The 14,755-nt window shown below is 47.1% G+C and overlaps 1 protein-coding gene across 3 annotated transcripts in view; it reads right to left on the bottom strand.

Annotated features, from left to right (window-relative positions):
- Positions 1-14,755, bottom strand: part of LOC139367244 (neuropilin-1a-like) — a 111,719-nt gene that overhangs the window by 3,706 nt on the left and 93,258 nt on the right. For 2 of the 3 annotated variants that reach the window (XM_071105488.1, XM_071105487.1), the window contains 4 exons: positions 10,821-10,996; positions 10,350-10,505; positions 8,889-9,033; positions 801-887 (listed from right to left, as the gene is read on the bottom strand). In XM_071105488.1, coding sequence (XP_070961589.1) covers positions 801-887; positions 8,889-9,033; positions 10,350-10,505; positions 10,821-10,996 — 564 coding nt within the window. Of the gene's footprint in view, positions 1-779; positions 888-8,888; positions 9,034-10,349; positions 10,506-10,820; positions 10,997-14,755 lie in introns of all 3 variants that reach the window. The other variant, XM_071105486.1, reaches the window with a different exon arrangement.

Here is a 14,755-nt window from a genome sequence, read left to right as displayed (position 1 = left end):
TCAAACCCACTACCCTGATGTTACAAGCGCCATGCTCAACAAACTGAGTTACAGAGTACAGTTAGCCTAGTGGTAACGCATAACAGTGTAGCACAGTTAGCCTAGCTTCCTCTAGCTCAGAACACAATGTAGCTCAGTTAGCCGAGCTAGCTTCCCTCTTTTGCTGACACTCGCCTGTGTTGAGGCTATAGTTAAAGAGGAGCCTTGCTGACAGAAGGATAAGGGTCATACACACTCCTCCTTTATTCTGGTTCAAACAGGTGCCCTCTCTCCTATCTCTCTTAACTCATATCAAACATTTCCACACTCCCTCTTTCATGACATATAGGGCCAGGAGGGAGAGAACCAGAGTAACTGAGAGTGCCATGCACATCACTGATGGCTGGAGACTGCTGCTTTAAAATGGGAGGAATAGCCATAAAGATAACTCTATGCCTGAGTCCAAAATGGCACCCTAGTCCCTATATGTTGACATACTTCTGACCATAGCCCTAGGGGCCCTGGCCAAATTAAATGCACTATGAAGGGAACAGGGTGCCATTTGGGAGGTATCCATAAGGAACAGCAAGGTATAGCAAGGTTGAAGGCAGGGGGAGTAAGGCAGGCTATACATAGGTTAGTGGGGAAAGAGGTCAGGCTAGAAAGAGAACAAGGCTGTCTGTCTGTCTGCCTGTGTGTGTGCGTGCGCGTGTGTATGTGTGTATGCCAGGTTATTATATAGCGAGAGTAGGGGTAGAGGGGTAGGTGAGATAGCAGTCTCATGAGAGTGATGTTAGCACCTGTCACATCGTAGTCATCACCTGTTCCACTGTGGCAGCTGGCCTGGTCATCATCACACTCATCTGACGGAGTTGTGGATGCCAGTGTGGTGGGGAGGGGAGTGGGAGCTGAGGAGCAGAGGGAGAGAGAGGGCAAGAGAGTGAGAGAGGACACATGTTAAACTTGCAATCAGCTGCTCCTTTGTATGGTTTGCGGTACCACACGCACATACACACACATAATACAAACATATACAAGGCAGGCCGTGCCAGTGTCACGAAACTGGGATTCAATCACTGAGCTATTAGCAGCCCTCCTTTTATGAGGATGCAGAGGGAGGTATAAATATATATTTTGGATGGTGCATGGTGGATGCGTAGGCTTTAGGTTGAGGTGTGTGTCCCAAATGGTACCCTATTCCCCATGTCTTGCAATACTTTTGACCAGAGCCAATAGGCCTCTCATCAAAAGTTGTGAACTTTATAGGGAATAGGGTGCCATTTGGGACACAGTTTAGGTTTGGGTTTAGGCTGGATAGGAGATGCATAGGGCCTGGGATTGGGCTGAAGACTGGGCCCCACCCTGGTCTATCATTAGGGCCCGCTGGCCTTGTTGGATGTGGGCACGGCCCAAGCTCTGTTCCACGCTCTGCTAACACACAGCCTGGATGTGTTTACCCTGACGGAGTAATGAGGGCTTCCCCTGGAGGGAGGGAGCGAAAGTGAGAGAGCGCGAGAGGCAGAGAGGCCGAAGGGGAGAGAGGGAGAGGAAATGGTGCATGTGTAATCTATAATTTCACTCGCCCTCTGCTAGATGAAATATGAGTGAGTTCAACCTCTGTCAGACTCAGGGTGAAGAGGTCATTGACAGGTTCAGTGTTCTAGTTGGAGACTTGCCCAACTATATGAGATAAAGTGAAAATCTGAGTCCTGCACCCAACCCTAACCTGCAAATATAGAAAATGCGCTATAGGCTATTCAAAGACGGCAGAAGGATTTTTTTGATGGGGGTGCCTGATTTAGATATGTTTCTGCTTATAATTTCCGACATTTTGGTAGGCTATTTGTTGGTCAACTTGTCTATAATTACATACATGCAGCTTCTCTTCTGTCATCATATGTTGCCCTAGAAGACTAAATAAACCCTTGCTAAATAGAATAACGTAATAGAGCGATAGAATTAATACTTCAATCTAGTTGACATCATTAAAGTTCTCTGTCATCTGTCACGGAGCCAAGACGTTTAGGGACTGGGGAGAAAATACAATAGCAAAGAAAAAAACGGGAAAGATTTTCTTATGAAAAATGCCCAAATGACATCAGTTTCACCAGTTGTAAGGGTAAAAAACACGATTCCAGTTCGGCTTCGATGCATATTTTATGTGGTTGAAACACTATCAGCTTTTATGATGCTTTTATGATGAAGACAGAACCTCTACAGATGGTATCTAACTGAGCATTGCATTCTCTCAAGATGCAGAAATAAATAAATAATACTTCTGTTCCAACGTCCAAATTTTGCTTTTCATTTAACTGAAGAAATGCTTAATTCTGCAGGAGTTAATATTAATTAAGGCTATGTGAGAGGTTATAGAACCACAGTCAGTGTCCAGATTTCAGTTCCCATTTAACCCATCTAAACATTAGGCTACAGTTCCCTTGACAAGCCATATGCCTATTTGAAGTCCCGTCTTGCAACTGTCAAATTTGTAAAGCGCCTCTCAATCATCAAACATAACATTGCTGGCACTGCTGTTATCCTCTTTACCACTTCACCAAATCTTTTCCAAACATTACTTTTCTGGCCTTCCCATCTTTTTATTTTTAACTCTCCTTTCGCAGCTTCTTTCTTATTGAATTAAACTTCTACAATATCCTTTTTGCCTCCTTGGATTGACGGTAACTTTTTCTAATACCAGATACAGTGCCTTGCGAAAGTATTCGGCCCCTTGAACTTTGCGACCTTTTGACACATTTCAGGCTTCAAACATAAAGATATAAAACTGTATTTTTTTGTGAAGAATCAACAAGTGGGACACAATCATGAAGTGGAACGACATTTATTGGATATTTCAAACTTTTTTAACAAATCAAAAACTGAAAAATTGGGCGTGCAAAATTATTCAGCCCCCTTAAGTTAATACTTTGTAGCGCCACCTTTTGCTGCGATTACACCTGTAAGTCGCTTTGGGTATGTCTCTATCAGTTTTGCACATCGAGAGACTGACATTTTTTCCCATTCCTCCTTGCAAAACAGCTTGAGCTCAGTGAGGTTGGATGGAGAGCATTTGTAAACAGCAGTTTTCAGTTCTTTCCACAGATTCTCGATTGGATTCAGGTCTGGACTTTGACTTGGCCATTCTAACACCTGGATATGTTTATTTTTGAACCATTCCATTGTAGATTTTGCTTTATGATTTGGATCATTGTCTTGATGGAAGACAAATCTCCGTCCCAGTCTCAGGTCTTTTGCAGACTCCATCAGGTTTTCTTCCAGAATGGTCCTGTATTTGGCTCCATCCATCTTCCCATCAATTTTAACCATCTTCCCTGTCCCTGCTGAAGAAAAGCAGGCCCAAACCATGATGCTGCCACCACCATGTTTGACAGTGGGGATGGTGTGTTGCTTTTACGCCAAACATAATGTTTTGCATTGTTGCCAAAAAGTTCAATTTTGGTTTCATCTGACCAGAGCACCTTCTTCCACATGTTTGGTGTGTCTCCCAGGTGGCTTGTGGCAAACTTTAAGCAACACTTTTTATGGATATCTTTAAGAAATGGCTTTCTTGACACTCTTCCATAAAGGCCAGATTTGTGCAATATACGACTGATTGTTGTCCTATGGACAGAGTCTCCCACCTCAGCTGTAGATCTCTGCAGTTCATCCAGAGTGATCATGGGCCTCTTGGCTGCATCTCTGATCAGTCTTCTCCTTGTATGAGCTGAAAGTTTAGAGGGAGGGCCAGGTCTTGGTAGATTTGCAGTGGTCTGATACTCCTTCCATTTCAATATTATCGCTTGCACAGTGCTCCTTGGGATGTTGAAAGCTTGGGAAATCTTTTTGTATCCAAATCCGGCTTTAAACTTCTTCACAACAGTATCTCGGACCTGCCTGGTGTGTTCCTTGTTCTTCATGATGCTCTCTGCGCTTTTAACGGACCTCTGAGACTATCACAGTGCAGGTGCATTTATACGGAGACTTGATTACACACAGGTGGATTGTATTTATCATCATTAGTCATTTAGGTCAACATTGGATCATTCAGAGATCCTCACTGAACTTCTGGAGAGAGTTTGCTGCACTGAAAGTAAAGGGGCTGAATAATTTTGCACGCCCAATTTTCAGTTTTTGATTTGTTAAAAAAGTTTGAAATATCCAATAAATGTCGTTCCACTTCATGATTGTGTCCCACTTGTTGTTGATTCCTCACAAAAAAATACAGTTTTATATCTTTATGTTTGAAGCCTGAAATGTGGCAAAAGGTCGCAAAGTTCAAGGGGGCCGAATACTTTCGCAAGGCACTGTATATCAGGATAAGGTAAGACCCAGATGCAGACCGTGTCGAAGTAACAATGTTGATTACAGCAACAGAGGCAAAGGTACAGAACGGCAGGCAGGGTCAGGTCAGGCAGAGTTCGGAAATCCAGATGGGGTAAAGGTACAGGACGGCAGTCAGGGGCAGGCAGAGTGGACAGGTGGGCGGGTTCTAGGTCAGGACAGGCAAGGGTCAAAAACCAGGAGGGCGAGAAAAAGAGAGTCTGGGAAAAGACAGGAGTGACAGTACCCCTTTAGGAGCGCCACCTGGCGTCCTGCCTGGGCGCATAACTGGTTGACCGGGGTGCCGGCGGTGGAAGTCGGCGATGAGGGCTGGGTCCAGAATGTCTCTAGCAGGGACCCAGCACCTCTCCTCCAGGCCATAACCCTCCCAGTCAACCAGGTATTGGAAACCCCTGCCCCGTGGTCGAACCCTCAGGAAGCGTCTCACTGTGTACGCCGATTGGCCATCGGTGACACGGGGAGGAGGGGTGGGCCTGGAAATGGAAGACAAGGGACTGTGAGACACGATCTTGATACGGGACACATGAAAGGTGGGTTGTATACGAAGGGTACGGGGCAACAGAAGACGAACAGCAGAGGGGCAGATCCCGGGTGGAGAGCCATACCTTGGAGATGGGGAAAGGGTCGGTAAACCGGGGGGACAGTTTGCGAGACTCCACCCGGAGGGGAAGATACCGGATGGAGAGCCATATCTTCTGCCCGATGGCGATCCACTTGTCATCGACACCTGGAGGTGGTCTTGAGGAGGGCCGACCGGGCTCTCCTCCAGGTAAAAACGATAGCGGCAGAAGGTATCCCGGCCTCCTCTTCCTGCTCAGGGAAGTGTGGGGGCTGATACCCCAGGGAACACTCAAAGGGAGATAGGCCTGTGGCAGAGCAGGGAAGGGTGTTGCAGGCATATTTGACCCATACAAGCTGCTGGCTCCAGGGGGTGGGGTTGGCTGAGACCAGGCAGTGCAGGGTGGTCTCGGGGTCCTGGTTGGCTCGCTCGGATTGGCTATTGGACTGGGGGTGGAACCCGGAGGACAGGCTGGCCGACGACCCAATGAGGATGCAGAACACTTTCCTGAACTGGGACAAGAAATGAGGACCCCGGTCGGAGACCATGTCCACGGGCAGTCTATGGATCCGGAAGATGTGCTGCACCATGAGCTGGGCCGTTTCTTTGGCAGAGGGAAGAGGAATGAAGTGGGCGGCTTTGGAGAACCGATCCACCATGGTCAGGATGACGGTGTTTCCATCAGATGGGTGAAGACCTGTGACAAAGTCCCGGGAGATGTGAGACCAGTGACGGTGAGGGACAGGCAGAGAATGGAGAAGACCAGTCAGAGCATGCCAAGGAGTCATGTTCTGTGTACAAACTGTGCAAGTGGCGATGAATGAGGACACGTCCAGGACCGTGGAAGGCCACCAAAAGCGCTATCGCACAAAGGCCAGGTTCCGACGAGCGCCCGGGTGGCAGGCCAGCCTGGAGGAGTGGGCCCACTCCAGGACCGCAGAGTGGACGGTGTTGGGAATGAACATCCGGTTATCAGTGCCTCCCCCGGGGTTTGGCTGGGAATGCTGTGCCTCACGGACCTGCTTCCCTATTCCCCAGCTGAGTGCCGTCGCCAGGCATGAGGTGGGAAGGATGGTCTCGGGTTCCAGGGTAGTAGTCGTGGGGCTATAGCGGTACGACAGTGCATCCGGCTTGACATTCTTGTATCCCAGCGGGAATGAGAGAGAGAAGTTGAACCGTGTGAACAGCAGGGCCCATATGGCTTGGAGTCGAGGCACTTGGCGGTGTGGAAATACTGCAGGTTCTTGTGGTCAGTCCTCACGATGAACGGATGGATGTTCCTCCCCTCCAGCCTATGCCTCCATTCCTCCATCTTCACAGCAAGAAGCCTCCGATTCCAAACATCATAGTTCCTTTCTGTGGTGTTGAGGCAATGGGAGAAAAAGGTGCAGGGATGTAGCTTGAGATAAGGGCAGAATGCTGGGACAGGACAGCCCCCACTCCGATGTCTGAAGCTTTGGCTTCCACCACAAACTTTCGAGATGGGTCCGGATGAACCAGGATGGGAGCTGTGGTATAGCAATGTATGAGGTCCCGGAATGCCCGGTCAGCAGCTGGGGACCACGTGAACGGAACCTTGGGAGTGGTGAGTGAAGCCAGGGTGCTGTAACCCCGGATAAAGCGGTGAAAGAAATTTGGCAAACCCCAGAAAATGTTGCAGCTTCACCCTGGACATGGGCTAAGGCGAATTCATCACTACTCTCACCTTCCTGGGATCGATCTGGACACTCCAAGCAGAGATGATGTAACCCAGAAAGGGGATGGTGGAGCGATGGAACTCACACCTCTCCACCCTCACAAACAGCGAATTCTACAGAAGGCGTTGAAGGACCTGCCGGATGTGGAGCACGTGTTCTTGAGGAGAGCGGGAGAAGATGAGGATGCCTGGGACACAGCAGGGGCGTTGGTGAGGCCAAAGGGAATGACCAGATACTCGTAGTGGTCACTGGCCGTGTTGAAGGCGGTCTTCCACTCATCCCCCTCTTGGATCCGCACCAGGTGGTAGGCGTTCTGTAGATCCAGCTTGGAAACACAGTGGCACCCTGGAGCGGCTCGGAGGCCGATGAGATGAGTGGTAGCGGGTAACGGTTCTTAAGCATAATGTTGTTGAGTCCACGGTAGTCAATGCACAGGCGCAGGGTCTTGTCCTTTTTCTCCACGAAGAAGAAGCCTGCACTAGTGGGAGAGGAAGATGGACAAAGAAATCCATCAGCTAGGGAGTCCCCAATGTAGGTATCCATAGCCGTGGTCACCGGTCCCGACAGAGAGTACATACGTCCCCGGGGCGGCGTGGTGCTAGGGAGAAGGTCAATCCAGCAGCCATAGGGTCGGTGCGGCGGAAGCGAAGTGGCCCGGGCCTTGCTGAACACCAACCCGGAGGTCCTGGTACTCCGCAGGAATGGCGGAGAGGTCCACGGCAACTTCTGAGCCCCCAGGAAGACGTCCCGAGGCAGGTTGTGCTGACTTCAGGTAATGAGTGTGGCAGGACTGGCTCGAGCCCATTATGGCACCAGTAAACCAGTTAATGAGGGGATTGATCCAGGAGAATCCCAATACCACAGGAATCAGATGGGTGAGCAGGATCACTTGATGAGCAGGAACTGGAGAGCCTCGCTGTGGTTCCCTGACACCCGTAGGTGGGAGTGGTGTTGTGGGTGACTCAGCCTGTAGAGCACCCGTCCAGCGCTTTAACATCCATGGCAATGGAGAGTGCTGAGTGTAGAAGTTCAGCTCGGACGCCAGGGTAGCGTCCAAAAAACTATTGTCGGCCCCAGAATCCATGAGAACCCAGGGAGATTTGGACTAGTCTCTCCACAGCAGAATGACATGAAAAGGGGTGCGAGCAGGGGAAAATGGGGCTCCCGAGAAGGTGGAGTGGCCGATGAGATGGCGCTGCTAGCAACTGGGTTACTGAGTTACCAAGAGAGTCTGGGAAAAGACAGGAGCTGACAGGACAAACGCTGGTAATCTTGACAAACAAGACGAACTGGCAACAGACGAACAGAGAACACAGGTATAAATACACAGGGGATAATAGGGAAGATGGGCGACACCTGGAGGGGGTGGAGACAATCACAAAGACAGGTGAAACAAATCAGGGCATGACAAGATAGCCTAAAATAATGAAAGAATAACCTCAATGTAGCCTATATAAATTGCACACAGATTTTTTTAAGGTATTGTTTTCTCTTTATTTTACCCGCCCGCCACCCCCCCGCCCTTCAGCCACACAATATTTGATACCTCGGGGACTGAAGGTTATGAGTCAACCCGTGCATCACTAGTGTATGTGTGTGAGTGTATGTGTGTGAGAGAGAGAGCATATGTCTGTGTTTGAGTGTGTGGTAGCATTAATAGTGAAAACAAGCATTATCATCCCTCTAAAGCCCCCAGTGGGACTCTATGTCTTACACAGGGCTGCGCTCACTACAGCCTCCCTGAAATCCAATATGTAAATCCACTTGGCCTGACAGAACATGTTCTTATAGCTGAGCTGGTTCTAGTCTAAATTAGCTTTCGGTGGGGGAGGGGGGGTAGAGAAAGGGAAGAGATATAAAGTAAAGGAGGTGAGAGAAAGAGAGAAAGATTGGGGAGGGAGAGAGAAAGAAAGAAAGAGGTAGAAAGCGAGAGAGAGGGGCAGAGGGGGGAGGGAAGTGTGGGAGAGAGGCCCCAGAGATGGAACCGGGACTAGAAGGGGCTTGCAGTAATCCTCAGGCCAGGTGGGGTTTCATTTGATCCCATGTGCAATGTGCATGAGTGGTCTTTCTTCAGGAATAGCTTTGATGCAGCACGCATGGAGACAAGACAACTGTCCCTCTCAGGGAGATAGTGTTGCCTTTTGGGCCTAGGACAAGCACTATGCATTCAAACACCACCTCGACAAACACCATGCATTCAGCTCTAAAACTGTCATCTCACAGATGATAGAAGATGGACTATGTGTGTCTGTGTGTTGTGTGTGTGTGTGTCTACAATTAAAATGCGTGTGTGTGGGATTCCATTTGAGGCCTGCCTTCAATCTCACAGCCCAGGAGCTCGAGTCGGAGGCCCATTCCAGCAGGGGTGGACCTCTCTGGGTAGACCCTGACGTAGCGTGTCAGCAAGGGCTCCACGGTCCTCAGCTCTGGTGTATCGTAGTTCTGATTCCCCTCGAAAATCTGTGGAGAGAGACAAAGAGAGAGAGACAGAGGTAGAGCGAGGTAGAGAGATCTATTGTTATTTTTAGAAATCCTTTATTGGCACCATTTAGCTACTGTGCATATAAAGCGAGACAGAGACATTCAGAGAGAGATACAAAGAGAGAGAGAGAGAGAGCGCAATATTACTGTCTGATAATGTCATTGCTCTGTCTGATATCTCTCCTATCAGAGGCACGAAAGCAGGCTTATTCCTTCCTTCTGAAAAGGAGCAGGGCTTTAGCAAGGCTGAGAGGGGGGAGAAAACAATGGAACGTTGACCAGATTCCTCTGGCTGACATCTAAAGTGCTGTCAGTGGGACTGCAAACAAGAGCCCGGTGGCTACAACTAGCACCAGCCGCCCAGCAGGACACAGCGGTCAGACAGACTCGGCTCTCTCTGTCTCTGCTCAGGCTCTGAGAAAGAGAGAGGCTAGGGGCCCTTTCGTTGGTAATAACGTAGAGATGAGGTACGATAGAGGAAAGGAGAGGTTTGATGCTGTCTCTCTCTGCTCAGCCTCTGAAGTTATCTTCTGAAAGAAAGGGGATTCACTTTGGGAATAACAGAGGTAGACGTAGAGGACAGGAGTGGAGAGGACAGTATAGGAGAGGAGAGTGATGGAGTGCAGTGGATTAATGGCCTTTAACACAGGAACAAGTCTTGTCTGTCTTTGATGCTCGGAGGTTCTTAGGGAAAAAGGGAGAGACGGAAAGAGAGAGGAAGAGAAAGGAGTGATACGTAGGACAGGAGGATATCGAGCCTCTCACTCCTTCATAAATCAACCATCAGGCCCTCTGGAACACATTTGTATCCTGTCAAAGGAGGTTGTAATTGGGGATGGGCTGTAGCGGTGCTTCCTGGAGAGGTATGTGTGTGTGTGACACGCACAAAGCATATTGAGGCCTGCAGATACATCTGGGGTGGTTTCTGCGTGTCACATGCTCTCTCTCAGCTTTTCTGCCTCTTCTCACCTCTCCTCTCTCTTGAGGAGAGCATAATTCCACTGAAATGCTTGAGCAACACCAGTAGAATATTAAGAGCAAAGACGATAGGCAGCATAGGACTAGGAGAAGCATTACAGGTGGTTATACAAATGTGCTATAGAGTACTACCCAAATGGGTACAGGAGAGGGATTATTACCTGTATCAATGTCACTGTATGTCTGTGGATGGTTTTCATTTGAAAATATTAAGGTAATTTTCCATTAGTTAGTCAACCAAACCCAATTTTTTTGTCAACTCCTCAACACAACAAACAAACAAACAAACAACCAATCAAAACCGTCCTTTCTCTCACCTTTGGCTTGTTGCCGTTAGCGTCCTGGACCATCTTCCAATCAGATTCATTGTTACTGTATCCCAGTCTGAACTTCTTCATGAAAACCTTGTTCTCTCTGTATTTTCCTCCCTGGATGATGAGTCCTCTCACCAGCTTCTCCTCCCCCAGATCCACCTGCAGATGAATGGAGATGAAACGCCTTATAAGCAGTTCATATATATGCATGACAAGTCTTATAACGCATTATGACAGAATCATAATGCATTATACCTGCATGCCTTAAGTAAAGCGTTACCAAACTGTTTATTTGCAATGTCATCATAATTTTTGCCAAATTCTTTGTACGTGAATGCAGAATATATACTGAAAACCAAAATGTATTGTGATATGTTACTGTATATGAACCAATATTTCATAACCATCAAACCTTTCTCTTATTACAAAGCGATTAAAAACATAAGAAAAGTCTATTATTGTAGGTGATCTAACCTGTAGCCACTCTGAGGTGAAGGGCTGGGGCTGGGGAAGCAGGGTCCACCCGGAGCGGCTGGTCAGCAGGCGGGCGTTCTCAGGAACCCAGCTCCGGTCAGTGTGGGACGAAGCTGTGATCTGGGCATCTGTGATCAGACCTGATACCATGCCCAGCATGCCCGAACATGGGTACTCTGAGAGAGTGAGAGGGAGAGAGAGGGGTTAACAGAAGTATTTCATTGAGCAAGAGGTGATTTGAGAGAGTATCTGCTGGGATATAAATATAGCAATACATGATTTGTATCAGCAGCTAGAGAAGGTTGTTCTTCATGGTTTACGTTTTTAAGTGGGGAAAGACGGGGATGAAGTGAATGAGACAGTGAGTTATAGCGATGAATAGAGATGGTGTGAGAAACTGTTTCTCTGATGCATCCACCTCTCTAGACATTTCTCTCTCTCCCCCTCTCTCTCTCTCTCTCACACACTCTACCTCTCTCCTGACGTCTTGCATACTAATGTCTCTGCCCACAGCGATTGTCTCCCGGCAGCCAATTAAAACAATCCTCTCCTTCGGCGTTCGTTTCTACCTCTATGCATTCTGGGATTTTCTTTTATCTCTAACCCTCTCCCTCTATGCCCATCCCCCCCCCCCCCCCTTTCCTTTTGTCTTTCTATACCTCTGCTCTCATTTAGCCCTGTGTTCTCAGAGCTTTCATCCTGAATCTGCGTTAGTTCATTTTCACCCCCTTGAGAACCTTGTGCATTCTGCCTTTCATTCTACGTTTCATATGCCCTAGCTGCATGCTTCCAGTACCGATTTCACTTTGTGCTGCGCTGTTTCGTTTGCTGGCAGAAATGTTCTGTCAATGAACCAACACACATACAGGCTGGCCGTCTTGTCTGTCTCCTGGCTGGCCGTCTCTTCTATTTCCTTTCACTTCATCAAAAGCGTCTGAGTCTGCAGTGACCTGCAGTAACCAATATCATCCTTACAATCTGCTCCCAGGGAACGGGATAAAAGCAGATACATTTTGGAATGTCTGCATCTGTATTAAACTCAGAATAACTCTGCCAACTCAACAGAAAAAGGCTTTGTTTCAGTCCTCTCTGTCTTTATAGTTATCTGATGTTGTTCCTATTCGAATCAGAGAATGAACTAGTCCAAATTAAATTAGAGAGAACTCCATGGTTCCTCGGGACAGGTCCAAACGCTCACTGGGAGATTTGTCATCCATTTGAGGGTTCCCTTTCGTCAGCTGCCAAGAGCCCTGTGAGTGTGATCTCTGATAGCCTCCCTCTGACACGGCACTAAGGCACTCCACTGCAATGGCTCGCACTCTCGCTCTTTGAAGTAGATGGATAAAACAGAGTTGGGGGGGGGGGGGGTTCCAGGAGGTTGGAAAGTTTGGGTGATCAGAGCCATCCAAACGGTTGTAATGAGCTGTTAATGCACCTCAGCGGTCTGGTTGGAGATTGTTTGGGATGGCGGACACCGACCGTGTGTGTGTGTGTGTGTGTGTGTGGTGGAACACCAATGTAAGGGGCAGGGTAACCCAGGGTTTGAGTGGAGAATTCTCTGGCTAAACACACACATGGGCATATTTACCAACAGAACAGCAGAAACTAAACAGTCAGCAGGGATGAGGTTAATAAGTAGCTGTGTATCTCTGACCGACGCGATTAGACACAGCCTGAAGGCCCTGGTTTTCTGTGGGCTTAAATTGGGACACATTTTTGTATCTCATGAAAAGTATTTGTATACTGTCAGTAATCTCATTAAATGATGATTCTCTCTGAATGTATGTGATTATAGGATTGCAAAGTGGACTGGACTGAAAGCTGAAAACAGTTAAAAACCCTGTTGACATGTATGAACACGTGGGTGTGATCATTCTACAGTGGTCCCTGCAACATACGCTCTAACCGGTGTGATTAGAAACACTTCGTTGGAACGTCTAGTGACGATTGACGCAACAGTCAGCATTTGAGCAAACCACCGTTTTTTTTCACAGAAACATTTTGCACAAACACAGTCTTCACAAGGTTATGACCTCAATGTGAACCGTTTATTTCTTCCTAGGTTCTGGCCTTTCTAGGGAGCTTGTCCTAGCCTTTCTAGGGAGCTTGTCCTAGTGCTTCTACACCTGCATTGCTTGCTGTTTGGGGTTTTAGGCTGGGTTTCTGTACAGCACTTTGTGACATCAGCTGATGGAAGAAGGGCTTTATAAATACATTTGAGTGATTTCTGTATGCAATGTTCAGACAGTCACAGAAGTAGCAACTGCATAACACTTTTGTCATCCAAATCGGAAAATGTAGGCTACACTACTCTTAGCACTAACTGAGTAAAGTGTGAGCTAACACAAGCGGTTATATTTAGCCAACTCTCAGCTAATAGTAATTACACAACGGGTGGGTTTAATCCTGAATGATGATTGGTTATAAACCGCATTCCAGCCGGTGTCTATTCCACAAGTTACCATCGGCTAAGTCTATGACATTAAAATGCCTATTTACTCTGTTCTGACTGCGCAATCCACTGTCTCATCAGCCCAGCCAAGCAATTTATAAACTTGATCCCCTCTATAAAAAGCATCTAGACATTATCTCACATTTCTTTTAGACTAACATTTTGTTTTCAACAGCGGAGATTTGGATAAATCATGCTGTCTCTCCGACATTTGCAGCATTGTTTCAATATTCAAATTCGATCTCCAGTTTTCCCATATTAATGAACGTGTCGGGATCAGACAGGCAGGCGGTGTTTCTCAACCAGTCGAAGTCATGAATCAGCAGGCATCATTTTTATGGATATGTACAAAGAAATGTCAATTGAAAAAAAGATCAAACGAAACGAAGTGCAGCTAGTTTGCCGTCTTTGAAGTGATTGTGCTAGCCAAAAACACAGCTATCTCCTCTGAACAACAGTGTCCTGATGAGTGAGCACATTTTCTATGCCAGGCGAAATCGTGCCTCATTAGCTTATTGTTATGGATGAATCCAAATGAATGTGTCTAGAAGCAAATGTAACTACTTTGCCATTATTCTGGCTGCCCTTTTAGACGTGACCGTAGTTGGCTAGCTAGCAAGCAAGGGATAAGAGCGTTGCCAGCCAGTATGGCAATGGAACACTCAGAAGGACTGGGTCGCGTCCATAGATACAAAACAAAAAGCTCTAGCAACCGAACCGATAGAACGAACGACCAGCCGGGTTGGGTAGCAACCCTAGATTTGTGTCTAGACTATATCTTGTGGAAGGATGAAATAGTATGAGTCAATTAATACAAATAAAATGTTTAATGAAAATATGTTGGTAATCCGTTGTATAAAAGTGATAATGCCCTCGAAGCCGGTGTTTGGAGGATTTATCTTCCAAACACCAGCTTCTCCGGCATTATCACTTAATTATAAGATTGGTTGTTTGGATACTGGATGACGATTGGACGAGCAGCGTTCCATGCCGTGCTGTAATGGCCATTACAGACACACCTACTGTATGCCTGCTAATCTGAAAATGATCACTGCGCCTCAATAAGAATAAATTGTTCATGTTGTTGTCCGAATCATCTGTTTGATTTATCTCAACTTGAACATTATTTTCACCTTGCTTCCAGCCTAGCATTTAGTTTGGTACATTGGGGGTTATAAACCTCTGTCTGCCTGTACGACCTTTTGAATTTTGATCTCTGTATTATCAGAGTGAACAGTGCCCAGACAAAAACCTTTTTCTGAGCCAGTCGAAATCACGCAACAAACGTCATTATCATGGACATATCCAAGTAAATGCCAATTGAAATGCAGCCAGTGTACTGTTATTCCAGGTTCAATGTTTGACGTGACTGAATTAGCTGCAGTTAGGTAGCTAGCTAGCAAGTGACAAGAAGATTTTTCTTTGTCAACCAAAGATAAGAAGAGGTGACAAGTTAAGTTGCAATATGCATGTTGAAGGCGAA

Source organism: Oncorhynchus clarkii, chromosome 15 (assembly GCF_045791955.1).
Source record: "Oncorhynchus clarkii lewisi isolate Uvic-CL-2024 chromosome 15, UVic_Ocla_1.0, whole genome shotgun sequence".
NCBI lineage: Eukaryota > Metazoa > Chordata > Actinopteri > Salmoniformes > Salmonidae > Oncorhynchus > Oncorhynchus clarkii.
This window is presented reverse-complemented; position numbering and strand designations above follow the sequence as displayed.